Below are 19,444 nucleotides of genomic sequence, written 5' to 3'. Positions count from 1 at the left end.
AGAACAAACTGAGGGTTGATGGGGGTTGGGGGAGAGGGGAAATGGGTGATGGGCATTGAGGAGGGCACCTGTTGGGATGAGCGCTGGATGTTGTATGGAAACCAATTTCACAATAAATTATATTTAATATAAAAAATAAAAATAAAAATTCTCCCTGTTCATGTTCAAAATAAAAAAATAGTAAGTATAAGGAATACTTACTTAGTCATGGAAGGTCTTGGAACAGAGAAATGAATAAAGTGAGGAATAAGCCATATGGGTATCTCGGAGTAGAGTCTTCCAGGCAAAGGGAACACGTACAAAGGCCCTTAGCAGATAGCACAGAGGGCAAAGTAGCTTGAAAGGAGTAATCAAGAGAGCAAGGGGTAGGCATGTCCAGGACGAAATTATGTAGAGTCTTGTAAACTATGGTAAAGGCTTAGGGTTTTCTCTTGAAGACAGAAAATTTAGAGGATTTGGAGCAGAGTAATGAGATGATTTATTATTTTAAGGGGCTACTAGGTAGAAATTGGACTATATAAAAAATCTGGCTTCTTTCTGGAGAGGGAGGCAACAGAGGAAGCAGGGAGACCATTAGTGTATATATATAATGCAAGAAATTATAGTGCTCTGGACCACTAAGCAGTGATTGAATAGTGAGAAGTGGCCAAATTCAGGACAGCAGAATCAAGAGGATTTCCTCAAGGTTTGGATGTGGTGTATAAGAGAAAAACAAGAGTCTCAAGTAAATCTAAAAATTTTTAACCTAAGTATTTGGGGAAATGGTATTACTATGTACTAATATTAAAACAAAACAGAGAAGTTTTGGGGGGGAACAAATCATATTAAATCTAAAATTCCTATTAGATCTCAATGAAGAAGTCATACAGACAACTGAATATGTGAGTGTGGGATTCAGGAGAATGTTCTGGACTGGAGACATGTATTTGGGAACTATCAGCAGAGAAATGGAATTTAAAGCTATAGCACTGGATATACAGTCTTGTAAGTGTGAATAGATACTAGAGAGTCAGTTTCTAGGACTGATTTGGGGGAATTCCAACATTACGGGTTGTAACAAGAGGAAGCAGCAAAGGGGAATGAGAAAAATGGCCAGTGAGATAATAGAAAATCAAGAGTGAAATATCCTGAATTAAAAAAAAAAAAAAAAGTGATACATTTTAAGAAGGATGTTTTGATTCACTGTGTTAAACCTTTGTAAGCAATGTAACAGTAAGAAATAATAACCATTGGGCTTGGTGATAAGGAGATTACTGCTGAGTCTAAAAAGGACAACTTTAATGGAGGGGTGATTATAAATGTCCAAAGTGGAACATATTTAAGAGGGAATGAGAAGAAATGAAAACTGTGAATACATATAACTCTTTCAAGGTGTTTTGCAGTTAAGTAGAAACAAACAAAAATTGGATGGTAGATGAAATGGGATAGGGAGTAAAAGGAAGGTGGGCTTAGTTTTGTTTTTTATTTTTTTTTTTAAATGCAGGCTCTGCCCCTCCCCTGCTTGTGCTCTCTCTCTCAAAATAGATAAATAAACTTAAAAAAAAAATGGGGCACCTGGGTGGCTCAGTCAATTAAGCATCCTTTGGTCTCAGCTCAGGTCATGATCCTATGGTTTGTGGGTTCAAGCCCCATGCCGGGGTTGGCACTGACAGTGAGGACCCTGTTTGGGATTCTTTCTCTACCCCTTCCCTGCTTGTGCTCTCTTTCTCTCTTAAAATAAACTTAAAAAAATAAAATAAAATGCAAGCCACGTTTCAACACGTTTCTATGCTAATGGAATGATCCAAAAGAGAGGAAACAAGGGGATAATGAGAGGGACAAAATCTTTTAGGTGGTAAGAGGAAATGAACTGGCCTTGAAAAGGGAGCACAAGGGGCGCCTGGGTGGCTCAGTCAGTTGAGCGTCTGAATTTGGCTCAGGTCATGACCTCATGGTTCCTGAGTTCAAGCCCTGCATCAGGCTCTGTGCTGACAGTTCAAAGCCTGGAGCCTGTTTCAGATTCTGTGTCTTCCTCTCTCTCTGTTCTTCCCCTGCTTGTACTCTCTCTCTCTCTTAAAAATAAATCAGCATTAAAAAAAATTAAAAAAATAAAAGAAACGGGAGCACAAATTGTTCATATAACAGAAGGGAAAGCAGAATATGTAGATGAAGCAGTAAGTAGATTGGCAGATTTAATAATGGGAATATAAGGCTCTCAATAAGTTGAGAATGAGGAGGAGAGAGATTTGGAGATCTTAAGAGAGAAAGAGCATGAAATATTATTCTATGAAAGTCAGAGTGTAGGGTGGATTGACAAGTGAAGTGTAGCAGGACTGATATGCAATATTGAGAGTCCACTTGAGGTTTGTTGTCAAATTTAAAATGAGACCAGTCAGTATGGTTGTGCATTTTGTTCCAGCTGCTGCTTCTTAGATATAGGTATATAGCAAAAGAAGAGATAATTTTAACTAAGGTCACAACTTTGTTAAAAGGGGACAGAAGGAAAAGCAATAGAGAACTAAAAGTTAAATCAAAAGAATGGTTATAATAATAAGGCCATGGAATTTGTGTCAGGTAAAGAGGGAAATGAGGACGAGAGAGTTGATGGACTAAAGATTGCCTTAGGTAGAGTATTGATAGTGGGGGAAGAAGAGTGGTAGGGGTAGAATTGTCTAGAAAGATAGGAGTTGGTGAGAGCAGGATGCTTGAAACTGAAAATCTGGTGCAGGTACTGGCAAAGACAAGGTATGATGTGACTAGAATAGTGGATAAGGGAAAGGTCGCTTAAGATCAAGAATTTAAGGAGGCCGGGGGCACCTGGGTGGCTCAGTCAATTGGGTGTCCAACTCTTGGCTTCAGCTCAGGTCATGATTTCACAGTTCATGAGTTCGAGCCCTGTGTCAGGCTCCACGCTGACAGGGCAGGGCCTGCTTAGAATTCTCTCTCTCCCCCTCTCTGCCCCTCTCCTGTTCACTCTATCCATATAAATAAACTTTAAAAATATAAAAAAATAATAATAATAATTCAAGGAGGCTGGATGGATTATCAATATGGATGTTGGTGTCACCAGAGTTGATGACAGAAGTAGTAACAGAGGAAAAAGTAACAGGTATTAAACACTTCAATAGTCATGCAACATGACTATATTGTATTTTATGTGACCACAAAAAGAGGAACAGGATCAATAAAGTTTTACAGCACATACATCAAAGAAGCTGGGGCAGGGGAGGGTTTCTGTTAAAGACAAAGAAGGAAAATGGCCTGAAACCGTAATGAGGAACAAAAGAGGCATATTATATCATCTCTAGGTCCGACAATGTGGGATATGGGAGAAAAAAGAACCACCATTTAAGAAGTCATATTCTGGTTATAGCAAAGTTAAGAAAAGTTCACAGAAGACTGAGAATATAAGATTTTGCTAATGACATACCTTGAGTTCAAGAGGGTACAATGTAATGTTTGGATAACTGGAGATGAGTGAGAGATAGTGTCAGAATTAGGGGATGTATAGAACTGTATAGAGATAAGAGTCTTGGGAGGCTTAGTCTTCTCGTAGTAAGATAAACAGCACTGTAGCAATGATAGTATTAGTGCTGTGGGATCTCCCATTACAGTTGTCCTCAAACTTTTTTGCTCAACCCATCTCACATGTTTTTAAAGCAAAATCTAAAAATTTTCATTGTAAGTCTAAATATTTGTGAATAATGCAACTTCTAAGAATACACTGAAATATAAAACTATGTTACATCACACTTTCAATTTAGATAGGATTTATTTTTTTTTAAGATTTTATTTTATTTTATTTATTTATTTTTTAAAGATTTTATTTTAAAGTAATCTCTAAGGGGCCAAGATGGTAGAACAGCACAGAAGTTTTTTTGCATCTCTCATCCCTGAAATGCAGCCAGATCAACACTAAACCATCTTGTACATGTAGGAAACTGATTTGAGGATTAACACAACAATTGTACAACCTAAACCACAGAACTCAGCAAGCACACTGCAGCATGGAGAGGTGATCTCGGGGAGAGAGAAGCCGCAGAGGTCAGGGAGCTGTCTTTGCTTGTGGAGAAAAGACGGAGACAGGGAGAGAGTACAGGAAAAGCACCCCCCACCCTGAAAGCACCTGGAGAGTAACTGGAAGAGTGGAAACAGCCACAAGGGACTGAACAAAAAAAGGAAGAAAGCAGAAAGAAGAAGGTTTAAATTCCATTAAGACTCTATAAACAGGGGGAGCACAGAGTCTGAACTCTGCAGCTCAATACCTGGCAGTGGTCTGGTGGGAAGGGCAAATCCCCAGGAACAGAGAGCAAGGTCCAAGGGCTCCTCGGGCCACATAAAGAGTGGCAGTTCCCCTCTGGGAGAACATCTGGTAGATGTTGTAGGCAAAGGTCCCAGGGGACCCTGGAGAACAAGCACATCTGCTGGTGTTGGAAGAAGGATGTTAAGGGGGAAGTCCGGTACCAAATGTATGTTGTGATTTGCCATAATCCCTGAAACGCTGCTGCTACATAATCACATGAACTTTTTCTGGGGCAAGCTGGCACCCAGCCACAGTCTCTGGGCATTGGCAGCAGCATAATCTCACGAATGAAACTCGGGGCAGGCCTGCACCCAGTCATTGCTCAGTAAGACCCTCCCCCAGGGGGTCTGAGAGGGAGGTCAAAGCTGCAGTCCCTCAGAAGTGAGGGGGGGTTGAGAAATACAGCCCCACTTATGATAAAACTTAGGAGGAGGTGCCTCCTGGCAGCCTGATGGCATGGTCACAGACACTGTAGAAGCGAGGAATGTATGGAAACTGGAGGCAAAGGAAGGATGCTTGATTACCGGTAGGGGAGAGCACAGAGTTCTGATACTAGAGACTGGGTAGCTGGGTGATGCCATTTTCAGCCCTCCCATGCATGCACATACATGCCTACATCTTCCATAACAATCCACCCCAGTAAGCTAAGCAGCACCATTTGGTAGAGAACAGAGCCATTACACTAAGTCCCGCCCAACTAGGCCAACCTCGTTCTTGAAGAACACAAGTCTCTCCTTCTGCTTAGTTTACAGACTATTAAGTGCTTCATAGTTTGACTTCTAGGGGAAACAGGATGTAATTTCAATCGTATTTCATTATATTTATGGTCCATCTATTCAATTTTTTTTCTTTTTTTCTTATTCTTTAACACAGAAAGAGAAAAAATTTACTTTTAATTTCCGTTTTTATTTAAAAGATTTTTCTTAAATTTTTTCTACTATATTTTTTATTTTTTTGTAAATTTTTTACATTCTATTTTACTTTCATCACTTCATTTTATTCTAGTTTACTGTTTTCCTTTTTTAAAATTTTCAAACATTTTCCATTTTCCTTTTCTTTCCCTTTTTTCTCTGTCAAGCTTCTTTCACAACCAGACCAAATCACACCTAGGATCTAGCATCATTTATTTGATTTTTTTTGTGCTGTTTTTTATTAATTTTTTTTTTACTTTATTAATTCCTTTTTTCCCTTCAAAATGACAAAATGAAGGAATTCACCCCAAAAGGAAGAACAGAAAGAAATGACAGCCAGGGACTAAATCAACACAGATACAAGCAAGATGTCTGAACCAGAATTTAGAATCATGATAATAAGAATACTAGCTGGTGTTGAAAATAGCATAGAATCCCATTCTGTGGAGTTAAAACAAGTCAAAGTCAGGATGAAATAAAAATGCTATAACTGAGCTGCATTTTTAAATGGATGCCATGGTGGCAAGGATGGAGGAAGTAGAGGAGCAAGTCAGTGATACAGAGGACAAACTTATAGAGAATAATGAAACAGAACAAAGGAGGGAGACTAAGGCAAAATAGCATGATATAAGAATTAGAGAACTCAGTGATTCATTAAAAAGGAATAACGTCAAAATCACAGGGGTTCCAGAAGATGGAGAGAGAGAGAGAAAGGGGTAAAAGGGTTATGTGAGCACATGATAGCAGAAAATTTTCCTAACCTGGGGAAACACAAGACATTAAAATCCAGGAAGCAAAGAGAATTCCCATTAGATCCAACAAAAACTGACCATCAACAAGGCATATCATAGTCAAATTCACAAAATACTCAGGCAAGGAAAGAATAATGAAAGCAGCAAGGGAAACAAAGTCCTTAACCTATAAGGAAGACAGATCAGGTTCAGAGCAGACCTATCCACAGAACCTTAGCAGGCAGAAAGGAGTGGCAGGATATATTCAATGTGCTGATTCGGAAAAAATATGCAGCCAAGAATTCTTTACCCACTAAGGCTGTCATTCAGAATAGAAGGAGAGATTAAAGTTTCCCAGACCAAAAACAAAGGAGTTCATGACCACTAAACCAGCCCTGCAAGAAATTTTAAGGGGGACTCTCTGAGGGGAGAAGAGATGAAACAAAACAAAACAAAAAAACCAAAAGCCCAAAAGCAACAAAAACTAGAAAGACCAGAGAACACCACCAGAAACTCCCAACTCTACAGACAACATAATGGTAATGAATTCATACCTTTTAGTCCCCACTCTAAACGTCAATGGACTAAATGCTCCAATCAAAAGACACAGGGTAACAGAATGGATAAGAAAACAAGATCCATCTATATGCTGTTTACAAAAGACCCACTTTAGACCTAAAGACACCTTCAGATTGAAAGTAAGGAGATGGAAAACCACCTATCATGCTAATGGTCATCAAAAGAAAGCTGGAGTAGCCATACTTATATCAGACAATCTACATTTTAAAATAAAGACTGTAACAGAGAGATGAAGAAAGGCATTATATCACAATTAAGGGGTCTATCCACCAAGAAGGTCTAACAATTGTAAACATTTATGCTCCAAACATGAAAGCACCCAAATATATAAATAAATTAATTACAAACATAAAGAAACTCATTGATAGTAATACCATAATAGTAGGGAACTTTAACACCTTACTTACAGCAATGGACAGATCATCTAAACAGAATATCAATAAGGAAACAATGGCTTTGAATGACATACTGCACTGGATGGACTTAACAGATATATTCAGAACATTTCATCCTAAAGCAGCAGAATACACATCTTCTCGAGTTCACATGGAACATTCTCCAGAATAGATGACATACTGGGTCACAAATCAGCTCTCAACAAATACAAAAATTTCAAGATCATACTGTGCTTATTTTCAGACCACAACACTACAAAACTCAAAATCGAAAATCGACCACAAGAAAAAATTTGGAAAGATAACAAATACTTGGACACTAAAGAACATCCTACTAAAGAATGAAGGGCTAACCAAGAAGTTAAAGAGGAAATTAAAAAGTACATGGAAGCCAATGAAAATGATAACACCACAGCCTAAAAACTCTGGGACGCAGCAAAGGCGGTCATAAGAGGAAAGTATATAGCAATCCATGCCTTCCTAAAGAAGAAAGAAAGGTCTCAGATACACAACCTAAACTTACACTTTAAGGAGGTATAAGAACAGCAAATAAAACCCAAAACCAGCAGCAGACAGGAAATAGTAAAGATTACAGCAGAAATCAATGCTATTCAAACAAACAAAAAACCCAGTACAACAGATCAGTGAAACCAGGAACTAGTTCTTTGAAAGAATTAACAAAATTGATAAACCCCTAGCCAGTCTGATCAAAAGAAAAAAGAAAGGACCCAAATAAATAAAATCAAGAATGAAAGAAGAGAGATCATAACCAACACAGCAGAAATACAAACAATATTAAGAGAATATTATGAGCAATTATATGCCAATATTTTGGGTAATCTGGAAGAAATGGACAAATTCCTGGAAACATATAAACTCCCAAAACTGAAACAGGAAGAAATAGAAAATTTGAACAGACCCATAACCAGTAAAGAAGTCAAATTAGTAATAAAAAATCTCCCAAAAAACAAGAGTCCAGGGCCAGATGGCTTTCCAGGAGAATTCTACCAAACATTTAAAGGAGAGTTGGCATCTATTCTCTTGAAGCTGTTCCACAAAGAAATGGAAGGAAAATTTCCAAACTCTTTCTAGGAAGCCAGCATTACCTTGATTCCAAAACAAGACAAAGACCCCACTAAAAAAGAGAACAATAGACCAATTTCCCTGATTAACATGGATGCAAAAATCCTCAACCAGATAGTAGCCAACAGGATCCAACAATACATTAAAAGAATTATTCACCACGATTAATGGGTTTATACCTGAGATGCAGGGCTGGTTCAATATCCATAAAACAATCAATTTGATACATCACATCAATAGAAGAAAGGACAAGAACCACATGATCCTCTCAATAGATGCAGAGAAAGCATTTGAGAAAATACAGCACCCTTTCTTGATAAAAATCCTCAAGAAAGTAGGTATAGGATCATACCTTAAGATCATAAAAGCCATATATGAAAGACCCACCTCTAATATCATCCTCAATGGGGAAAAACTGAGAGCTTTCCCCCTAAGGTCAGGAACATGACAGGGATGTCCACTATCACCACTGTTATTCAACGTAGTACTTGAAGTCTTAGCCTCGGCAATCAGACAACACAAAGGAATAAAAGGTATCCAAATCAGCCAGGAGGAAGTCAAACTTTTCACTCTTCACAGATGACATGATACTCTATATGGAAAACCCGAAAGATTCCACCAAAACCCTGCTAGATTGATCCATGAATTCAGGAAAGTTGCAGGATATAAAATCAATACACAGAAATCGGTTGCATTCCTACACACCAACAATGAAGCAACAATGAAGAAAGAGAAATCAAGGAATCGATCCCATTTACAATTGCACCAAAAACCATAAAATACCTAGGAATAAACTTAACCAAAGAGGTGAAAAATTTATACTAAAAACTATAGAAAGTTTATGAAAGAAACTGAAGACACAAAAGAATGGAAAAATATTCCACGCTCCTGGATAAGAAGAACAAACATTGTTAAAATGTTGATACTACCAAAAGCAATCTACATATTCAACATGATCCCTATGAAAGTAATACGAACATTCTTCACAGAGCTGAAACAAACAATCCTGAAATTTGTATGGAACCAGAAAACACCCCGAATAGCCAAAGAAATCTTGAAAAAGAAAACCAAAGCAGGAGGCATCACAATCCCGTACTTCAAGTGATGTTACAAAGCTGTAATCATCATGACAGTATGGTACTGGCACAAAAACAGACACTCAGATCAATGGAACAGAATCCAGAATCTAGAAATAGAACCACAAATGTACACTGAATCTTTCTCCTTGAACTTGGATTTCCATTCCACTTCATTCAGAGAATTTATCCTAATATAACATAGTGTGATGGCCTAAAGTGTTTTAATGATCATTCTATATTACTTTACAACAGGAAAAATTCTCAAATATTCAGATGCTATAATTCTTTTCTTTAAAAAAAAAAATTAATGTTTATTTTTTTGAAGGAGAGAGAGACAGAGTGTGAGGCAGGGAAGGGCAGACACAGATTCTGAAATGGGCTCCAGGCATGGGGGCTTAAACCGCAAGATCATGACCTGAGCCAAAGTTGGACACTTAACCAACTAAGCCACCCAGGCACCTCTAATACCTTTCTCTTTTAATAGCTGTTAATAGTACCCAAGAATCAGGAAAACAACAACAACAAATAAACAAAAAATAAGAAATGAACTCAGTGTTCATCCCCAAAGGGAATAAGTAAACCGTTGAAGATGATACAACTGATAATAGAGCAAAGTTAAAACTTAACACTTGGATTCTCTTACTTTCAACCCACTGCACTTTTCACTAGAGCACCCTGCCTCTACACTAAATAATAATGAAACATGAAACTGTTAATGAGAGAGCTTAGGAGCTCAAGCTCTTGAAGAATGAGGGTAAAAACACAAATGTACATTGGCCTTCAGTTTTCCTACCTTAATTTCTTTAACTTCATTTGAAAGAGTTTGAGGTGTACTTGGAAGAGAACGATTTGAAGCATTTCTTTTTGATTTCTGAGGTATTGTTATATGAAATCTTGGAGTTGCAAGCACGATTTTACATGTATCATTCATGGAACCCAGAAGATCGGTCTCTCTGGGCACTGAGTTCTCATTTCCTTCCTTAATTTCCTGTTGTGAAGTCCTTTTTGTTGCCACTTTACTATCAGAAACCATTAACTGATCATCATTTTTAACAGGAACACAGTTAGTATTTAGAGTCTCAACAGTAGTATTTTGGGATTTTTCAATGATAGAATCAACACCTTCTAAAACAAAGGTGTCCTTTTTAGACTTAGTGGTTACAAATGTATTCTCCTTTGAGTGAAGAATTTGTTTATCCAACTGAGTTCTAGGTAACGTCTTGTTTGAGAATCCTGCAGCTGAAACATTTTCATGTTCTTGGTTCAGAAATGGAATCTCTGCAAAAAAAAAATACAAAGCCAAACAAAATTTAGAGAAGAATCAAATGAAATTAAAAGAGAGAAATAGAATAATATAAAACCGTTTATATATGAAAGAAGTCTTCAGGTTAGGAATGCTCCACCCTTCTGCCCAGTGTTTCTCTGACATGGATTGCCTACGCCGGAGAATAATTATCCAGAACATTTAACTATACATTGAACAAAACAAAAAGCACTTTACCATAAGTTAAATTATGCAGAGGTGCTTTCTTTTCCTGCTGACATTGAATCTTTTGCTTTATCGGAAGGAAAGTACTATTTGATGATTCTAGAGGAACTTCTTGCACTGAGGTTGAGTTTTTTTTTTTTAAAGAAAGAGGAAATTGAATTATATTAGTCATTGAGAAGAAAAAAAGCCTTCTTAAAGTCTTAAAGAGTTACATTCAATAATGATCAGATCAATATAGTACACTTCTGTAACATAGGAGTTCCATTTCTCATTCTGTTTTTTCATGCCTTCATCACATTCTATCTACATTACACCAAGAAAGAACTTTTTCTAAACTCTACATGTTATAACTTGCCAGCTCTAGACAAAAGTATATTACTGGACTTAGAAGCTTAGAGATCTGGAATACAATTCTGGTGCTGCAACAAATCAGATAGGTATATCTTAAGATTATATATGAAGTACCATCCAGTCTTGAATATTCTGATTCTGCTTCTGGTTGCTGTAAATTTCTCAAATGTTGAAAGAACGGCCGAAGAGTTGTGGCTTATATGTTAAAAGTTGAAATGTTGTGACTCAATAGCAGACACAACCATAATTTATACCCCTCTGACATCTCTTTAGTAAGCCTTCAAAGGCAAAAATCTGGTAGGCTTATCAACTAGACAAGTACGGACTAATTGTATTGCTTACATTTTATTCTACTTTGCATCCTAGATGGTTTAAGTTTTATTTCTTGATGGTTGAGTTTCTTTTACATAAAGAGGGGAAGGTAATAGACTTAAAACTGGAGGAAAAAATCAATTATTTTATTTTATATGTTTAATTTCAAATATTATGATTGAAAAAAATTGGTGGTGACTTTGCTTAAGTATGTAGCTTTAGTCTTAGAAATCTTAATATGAAGATTTTTATCATAATGATGTGTGTCATAAAAGGATAAGTTTCTATTTCTTTAGCTCATTCTATTAGAAATGGCAAGGCAATGTAGTAAAGACAAACAGGTAATTCAATCAGATATAACAGGCTATAGAATCTGGGTCATTTATTTTAGAGTACAAAGTTCATGTAGACTATTTAAAAAGTCTCTGAAATTACATACGAAATTTGTGTTTGTATATACGTGCATTTTCTGGGGAAAGAGTCATCAGATTCTCAAAGCAATGAGTTGTTTCTTCCTCTCTAGTTCCACTTGACAAATAAAATATGTTTTAATGTGCATTATTTCATTTGCTACTCCCTTTTCTCCAAGACTGTATGAATCAGATTTTGTGTATTCCCCTACCTCTATCTTAAGCTCCCTTAGAAAACTCTTTTTGTGTTAAAATATAACACTGTCTTTGAAATACAACAGTATATCCACAATCTATTGTGCAGTAAAGAGCATGGGCTTTCAAATACACACCTGTATTAATTCTTAGCCCATCGCTTATCATATGTCATACATAGAGCAGACATAACCTTTTTGTAAGCCCCATTTCCTAGACTATTAAATGAGCATCTACCCATAGTGTCTGCTGAAAGGATTATGAGATAAATCCATATAAAACATATTTATCAATTACTGTAACTCATTAAAAATCTCAACTTCAAATGTCTCAGATTCTGACCACTTCCTATCTTCCCAGATTATTCTCTCAAATCCAACGACTATCCTAACAACACCCTACACTTCTTTATACTTCCTCATTTCCTTCAGGTCCTCTTTATATAACTAACTTAAATTTCATGGTGCCCTTACATACCACCTTTGTCCTCTTCATCCTATCTGATAAAATTACAATCCTGATAAAATCCAACTCTCTGCCTGCTCCTGAGCAGCATCTGTGCAGCTAAATAGGGCTAGAGGAAAACTCATAACCATATTTATTGCTCTCATTTAAATTCATGCTCACAAGTTTCAAGCAGGTCCTTAATGTTACCCAAGAAATCAAATTTAGGCCTAGACTCTTCCATTCTCCTGCATTATTCAAACCTCCACCTCCTCAAACTTTAATACCTGCTTCCCATGCTTACTCTCAGCTGATGACTTTACTGTGTACTTCAGATTATTTCTCCATACAACACTGCCTATCTTCTTGTTTGATTTATGGTCTGTTTATGTTTCTTGCTAAGGCCAAAATCTCCACTTTTAGATTCAGTTCCCTTTCAACTACTCAAGGGTATCATACTACCAATTTTAGTTTTTCCTTCCCTACTGGATCATTTCCAATAGCATACAAAAATGTTCTTTCATCATACATTAAAAACAATATTTTAAAACCATATTGCCCATATTTCTCTGCTGTCTTCTAAGAGTTATCTATATTCACCACTGTCAATTTCTCTCCCTCACATTCTCTCTTGAACCCTCTTGAATCATGTTTTTGCTCCTATCACTTCACCAAACTCCCCTTATTAAAGCCACCAATGACCCTCATGTTGCTAAATCCAGCATTCAAATCTCAGCCTTTATCTTACTTCACTCATTAGCAGCATTAGATACAGCCAAAGACTCCTTCCTTCAAGCATTTTGTTCCTTTGGCTTCCAAAGTATCACTCTTGGTTTTTCTTCTTCCTCATCTTCTTCTCGTGGTCTTCACTACTATCTTTTATTTGAAATTCCAAATTTTGGGGTGCTCCAGGATTCATCACTGAATGTTTCTCTTTTTACACTTACTCCTTGATGATCTCCTTTAATCTCTTTAAATACCATTTAGGTGCTAATAATTCCCAAGTGTATTTTTCTTACCTGAACCACTTCTCTAAATTCCAACGAATTTTTTCATAAGTGTTAATTCACATCTACACTTCAATTTTTAATAGATATAGCAAAATTAACATACCAAAAATGTAATTACAGAGCCCCCTGCCCTGTCTATTCCATTTCAGTTAAACCACTCTATCCTTCCAGTTACTCGGGCAAAAAACAAACAAACAAACAAAAAAACAAAAAGCCAAAAAACCAAAAACAACCCAGAACCAACCAAACAACATAAAACACCCTACAGCCACCCTTTATATCTTTTATGTTCCACATCCTATGAGCTCTTCCTTTAAAATACACCCAGAATCCAAGCACGTATTATTTTCACTGCTACCACCTAAACCAAACTAACACCATCTCTCACCTAGACTACTACAGTAACTATTTCAAATCGACAGTGAGTGATATTTTTAAAATGAATCAGATCTTGTCACTTATCAGCTTGGAACCCTCCACTGATTTCTTACTTTGCTCACGTAATAGCCCAAACTCTTACATTCATCTATAACACTCTACATTATCTGACCCTTAATTAGCCCCCCTTCCCCACCTCTATGCACTCACTCTATGATTTACTAATCTCATAACTGGTCCTTGAATTTGAGGAATGCTCCTATTTCAGGGCATTTGTACCAGCTGTTACTTTGTCTGGATCATCCTTCCCAATTCCTCCAAGATATCCATCTGTATCTATCTATCACCTACTTCAATGTTTTGGTTCAAATGTCATCTTCTCATTGAACCATACCCTGATCACCACATGGAAAATTACAACCTACTCCAACTGTCCCCATCATCCTTGCTCTGCTTTTCTTTCCATAGCACTTCTCTTCTATTGTACCATAAAAACTACTAATTTAAATTTGTCTCTCCCACAACCTGAATGTGAACGTGTTAGGGCTGGGATTTTTGTCCACTTTGTTCACTCTTATATCTTGAGTACCCACAACAGTATAAGACATAATAAAAATAACACATTATAGCTTTTCAACCAACACATAATAAAACTAACCTCTTGGTGAAATGTTATCTGATTGGAGTGATATGTTGTTTTCCTTTTCTTCACAGACGCAGGTATTCTGCAATACTCTTTTCTCATCTCTTTTGGGAGTGAAAATTTTCTTTTCACTTTTCACTGGTTCCAACAAACTACTGTTGCCTGACGCTTGTTCTTGCTTGTCACGCAGTACTTTTTCTTTCATTCTTTGAAATATTTTTCCTGGTGATTCATAGTTTGCTTTATTTTTTAATCTATCCTTGTTGGGCTTTATAACACTGATATCAAGAGAGCTGTTAGAGGAGGTAGTCTCTGCTAGCATGGTAGAATGAAATATTTTTTTATTATTAAAATTTGTCATTTCTAGGAAATGAGTTTTTTCATGGTCATTCAATTTTAAAGAGGGGTTCTGATATTTTGCCAAATCTTTTACAGGAGTAAGTGTGCCTGCAGGAATGCTGTCAAAAAAGACTGCATGCATAGGCATATTTCTTCTTTGAGAAGATGTCTCTGAAGACAAATGAATTCCTGGATGTTTCAAAGGTGTTGCAATCATCTTGATAAACAGTAGCAATAAGTTTTCTCTAACAGATAATTCACTTAACCACAGTTTTCAGGATAGGAGACTTTCAGCAGGGGCCCAGAGGAACCTGTAGTTCAATGTGAAATCAACCTTTATCATGCTTTGATGCAAAAAAGATTATTTGCTTTCCATAATTATATTATACTAAGGCTTAAGTGGTTCATAACAACACTGGATAATCTATAGCTCACAAATCTAAGGTTTTATATTTTTGTTAAAGACTCATTTTATTATTATTTTAGATGAGCAGTTTGGTCTTTAAATTTACTTCTCTAAAAAAAGCAGCATTCATCAAATCATCTACTTAAGAACACTAAGAACTGAATATTGAGTACCTGGTTTTTAAAGATACTTGAACCTCAAGTCCTGGAGATTCCAATCTAATATTTACAACAAAAAGCATTAAATTACATCTGCATATGGTACTATATTAGACTATAAAGGATTAAATTTCACAAACATAACTTTTCCCTTTAGGCACTTAAATTTAAGGCAGCAACTATGATGATATGTCTTAATGAAAGCTGAAAAATTCATTCAATTTTTTAGTTAAATCATCCCCAGTCTTGATTTTGTTATGCTGCAGAACATTTTAACTATGAGGTTTTAGTTGAAATACCCTCAAATCAAAAGTAAATTATACTCATTATTTTTAAAAGTTAATTCTATTTACAATTTTTAGAGGCAATCATGTACTTGAGCATACATGGTCTTAGACTTGTTTTAGCTTGCTTTTATAAACACATTTTATTTCCCACACCTAGAAATTAAGATTCTAGGTGATGAACCATACACTTGCATTCTGTAATACTTAGTAAATAAAACATTTCCACGCAAGGTGCTTGGAACTTACTAATTTCACCTTACTGCATCTCCTATTGCTGAATTTACAACTATTCTAACCAGTCTTTGACATCATATAAACATAAAAAGCCTACCACAGAAAATATTAATGTAGTCATATCAAAGACTCAAATATCTTTACTTAAGTAACTTCTGTGAGAAATATGCAAGATAAAAATTCATATACAAATAGCATTTTATCCAATAGTTTTTAAGAGAAAAAAGAAATAATCCTCAATAACAAGAACTGACAAAGCAGGCTATCTTGGGTCTAGCCCTGTCACACAAAAATCACTGAACTCTTCCACAAAATGTTAATCCAGTAAATATGTACTAATGCATAGATTTATGTGTTTGGCAATGTGTGAGTGATAAGAATCCTGTTCTGGGAGTTAAAATACTCACTAGCAGTTCACTTTAAACTCTCAAAATCGAAAGTGAATAAATTGAGCCAAGTGCACAAAAAAAAAAAAAAAAAAAAAGGCAAAGTATGTGCAGGTTTATAAAATCTCAATTCTTCACAACCTAAGGAAATGCTCAACAGAATTACAAAATACAAATAAATTAGTGGAACTGAAAACAGGACCAATCTGTAGTAGACGTACACATTAGTTTTTTCATCTAAAGGCAGATAACTACGGTCCTACTGAAAGGCTTAAAGAACCAGCATATAACTCCTCTTGCATGTTGCCCAACCTCTTCCCTCCCAATTCAAGCATGTTATAGCATGGAGATGAGCAGTCAAGATTCTGAAAAACCTCAAATTCCACCCCCGTCTCCAAAAAAGACGCAGAAGATTCCTAGGAGCCCCTATTTCCCATTATGTTATAAACAGCAACTCAGCAGAAGTCCAAAGAGTTGGCAACAGTTGTCTGTGGTTTCAGTGTGGCTGGTAAAAGAGAGGATGTAGAGGGAAAAAAATTACCTAGAATTTTCTGACCTATAGCTTTGCAGAACAGATACAGAAGAAAACAAGAAATCACTTGTTAGAGGCCAAACACTCAAAGCCCCATTCTCCTCCTGGTTAAAAAAGAGCAAAACAGAGAAAACAGATTATGATGCTCAGACACTGATAGAAGAGACACATGCTAGAGGATGCGGATTCAAGTGACAGGCATTCCTAGGTTGAGGAAAACAGTATCCTGAAGGCCAAACATACTTGACCTAACAAAAGATTGCTAGCAAGAAACTGTTAGTTCCTTTTTGGACTAGAGAAGGGAAGGTGAATTCTAAAACGTTATGCTTGTGCTTCACTAAGTGCTTAAAACTATTTGAAAAATCTGATCTTTGTCATTTACTCTGAATGTTGGCAAATGCTGATGTACGAATTAAAATTTGTTATTTATTAAAATAAAGACAAGCATGGAAAATCATTAAATGAAAAATCTAGCTATGAGCACTTACAGCATATGTAAATATATAAGTAAGGCTAAACAACTGTTATTATCATGGATATGAATGATTCTGAATGTAACTGTTACTCTTTTTCCCAAAATTACATGAAAAGTTTTTCTAGGAATTTACTGTCATGGTAGCAGCAGTAATTGAATTATTACTATAATGGAAAGAGTCAAAAATCCCAAAGAACACCAACCAAAACTGGGAGGTGGAGGTGGGAAAAATGAAACTAATTTTAAGTTAACTGGCAAATGATAACACTTGGGGTGGAGGTGGGGGGACCCAGCACTTGACATATAATATAAATAACATTCAAAGAGACCAATGAATCAATTTTAAAAATGATCAACACAGAAAATGGCCAAAAGGCACGAAAGGCAATTACTAAAGAATACAAAAGGCCACCTAGGGAGTCAAATGACACTTCATTTCACTAATAAGTGAAACTAAACAAACTAAACAGTGGAAGTTCTTAAGTTTAGCAGATTGGTAAAGATTAATTTCAAAATACAGGTGTGCATGCTGTTGTTCAAGAAATTGCACTTCTAAATTTTTTCCTTACAGAAACTACTACATAAGAATTCAAATATATGTAAGTAGCAATAACAGTGGATATTTACTGCATATATGTCAGACACTACATAACCTTACAGCAAATAATCTTAAGAGTTCTGAAGATGAGGAAACTAAGGCACAGGTGCCCAAGGTTCCACTGACAACGATTCAGAGCAGGACCTAAGTCTGACTGCCAAGCCCAAGTTCTTAAGCACTATACAGGGATATTCACTGACTTACCGGAGAAATTATAAATAATCTAGATCTTCACCACTATGGGATGAAATTCTGCTACATCCATACAACCGAATTCTGTATATTCAATAAAAAGATATATGCCTGTATATGTACTGACAAAGAATATAGTTAGGATATATTAAAAAGGAAGCAGAACAGGACGTACAATTGCATTTCAGTAAACACACACGAGCAAAAGCATAGGGGGAAATATCTGGAATCATACCAAATTGTAAACAGTGTTTAACTTTGAAGAGGAGGATGAAGGGCCCTCCATTTTCTAAATAATTTTATTAATATCCACATGTGTTTGCAACCAATGTGAAATTTAACCAGAAAAAAACATGAGCTCGATGGATCAACGGTTTCTATAGCACTGTGGATCTTGGGGTCCCAGGGCAGTGACGCACACAAATCATTCTAACGTAAAGCTTTTTTTCTTGCTAGAAGTGATTTTAGAACAAAGGCCTACAGCATTCACTTACAAAACGAATCTGAACGAATAGTGGTCTACTCTCTTGATAACTGCAGTAGACACGCAACAAATATGTACACAACGGATGAGTGAGTAGTCGTGAAACTCCTACCAAAGCTAAAAACTTACAGAAGTCTACGCGGACCGAGAATGTTGATGGGCTGGGACCCTCAGCGCCAGAGGCGGACCGATGGCAGGGGGCGAGGGAAGCAGAGCAAGGAGTTCATACCTTGGGTGAAGAGCCTGATAGAGCTAGAAGGCGGCAGTCCGGGCTTGGCTTCGCACGGGGGTGGGCCGGGCGCCCCAGGGCTCGCGCCTCTGGCCTAAGTCGGCTCCAGCCCCCCGTAGCCCGGCCACAGGTGACCCTCACTTCCTCAGCGAGGCTCTCTGACACAAGTTTCGGAATTCAAATTTGAAGAGCCCGCCCTCCAGCCAGCCCTGATTGGCGCGCTCCGGAATGGCGTCACCGTGCGTCTCAAGAAAACTGGCGGGGGCGGCCCGTACCGCGTGCGCAGTGCTGTTTCCACAACAGGTGGGTAACCCCAAGCTGCCACGAGAACCGAGAGCACCGCTCTAGTCTTCCGCAGAATTCTTTTCGTTTACAGAGGGCGCGCGCCACCTGCGCGTTCCGCCGCTCCTCCCGTTATGCTCTGCGACAGGAAGGCTTACGTCAGACGTCGGCTGCGTTCTTCCGCGCTACTGCGGTTTTTTAAGTTTGGCCTTTCTCGGCCACTCTTCTACCCTACTGGTTTGGTAGCCCGTGGTGTATCGTCGCTGTTGCTTACCTGTGTGAAGGAACAGCTTGCCGAGTTCGTCGGAGAGCTTTTAGCCCTCCCTGGCTGCCAGATATTTGAGAACGAGAAAGAACGTTTTGTTCTTGAGAGGATAATATACTGAATGCAAAGTTAAACTTGCCATGGGATGTTTAGTCTGAACTATTTCCCCAAGAAGTGTGATGTTTTTTGAACCTCATCTTATCGAATCCTAAAAGTTTTAATCTTGACGACTAAGGTTGCAAAGCAGTTTGTGACAGTGTCACTTAGACTGAGCCTGCCTTAGAT

At 37.2% G+C, this 19,444-nt stretch overlaps 1 protein-coding gene across 5 annotated transcripts in view; it reads right to left on the bottom strand.

The window, feature by feature from the left end:
- MIS18BP1 (MIS18 binding protein 1) overlaps positions 1-19,014 on the bottom strand; it is a 56,843-nt gene extending 37,829 nt beyond the window's left edge. The window contains exons 1-4 of one of the 5 annotated variants that reach the window (XM_049612843.1): positions 18,613-19,014; positions 14,308-14,942; positions 10,562-10,666; positions 9,854-10,338 (exon numbers count right to left, since the gene is read on the bottom strand). In XM_049612843.1, the coding sequence (XP_049468800.1) occupies positions 9,854-10,338; positions 10,562-10,666; positions 14,308-14,848 (1,131 nt within the window). In that variant the 5' untranslated portion in view covers positions 14,849-14,942; positions 18,613-19,014. The other 4 variants (XM_049612846.1, XM_049612845.1, XM_049612848.1 and 1 more) reach the window with 4 other exon arrangements.
- Positions 19,015-19,444: the final 430 nt, after the last annotated feature.

The sequence above is a fragment of the Panthera uncia genome (genome assembly GCF_023721935.1).
Source record: "Panthera uncia isolate 11264 chromosome B3 unlocalized genomic scaffold, Puncia_PCG_1.0 HiC_scaffold_1, whole genome shotgun sequence".
NCBI classification, from domain to species: domain Eukaryota; kingdom Metazoa; phylum Chordata; class Mammalia; order Carnivora; family Felidae; genus Panthera; species Panthera uncia.
Note: the sequence above shows the minus strand (reverse complement) of the source record. Positions and strands in the feature narration are given on the sequence as shown.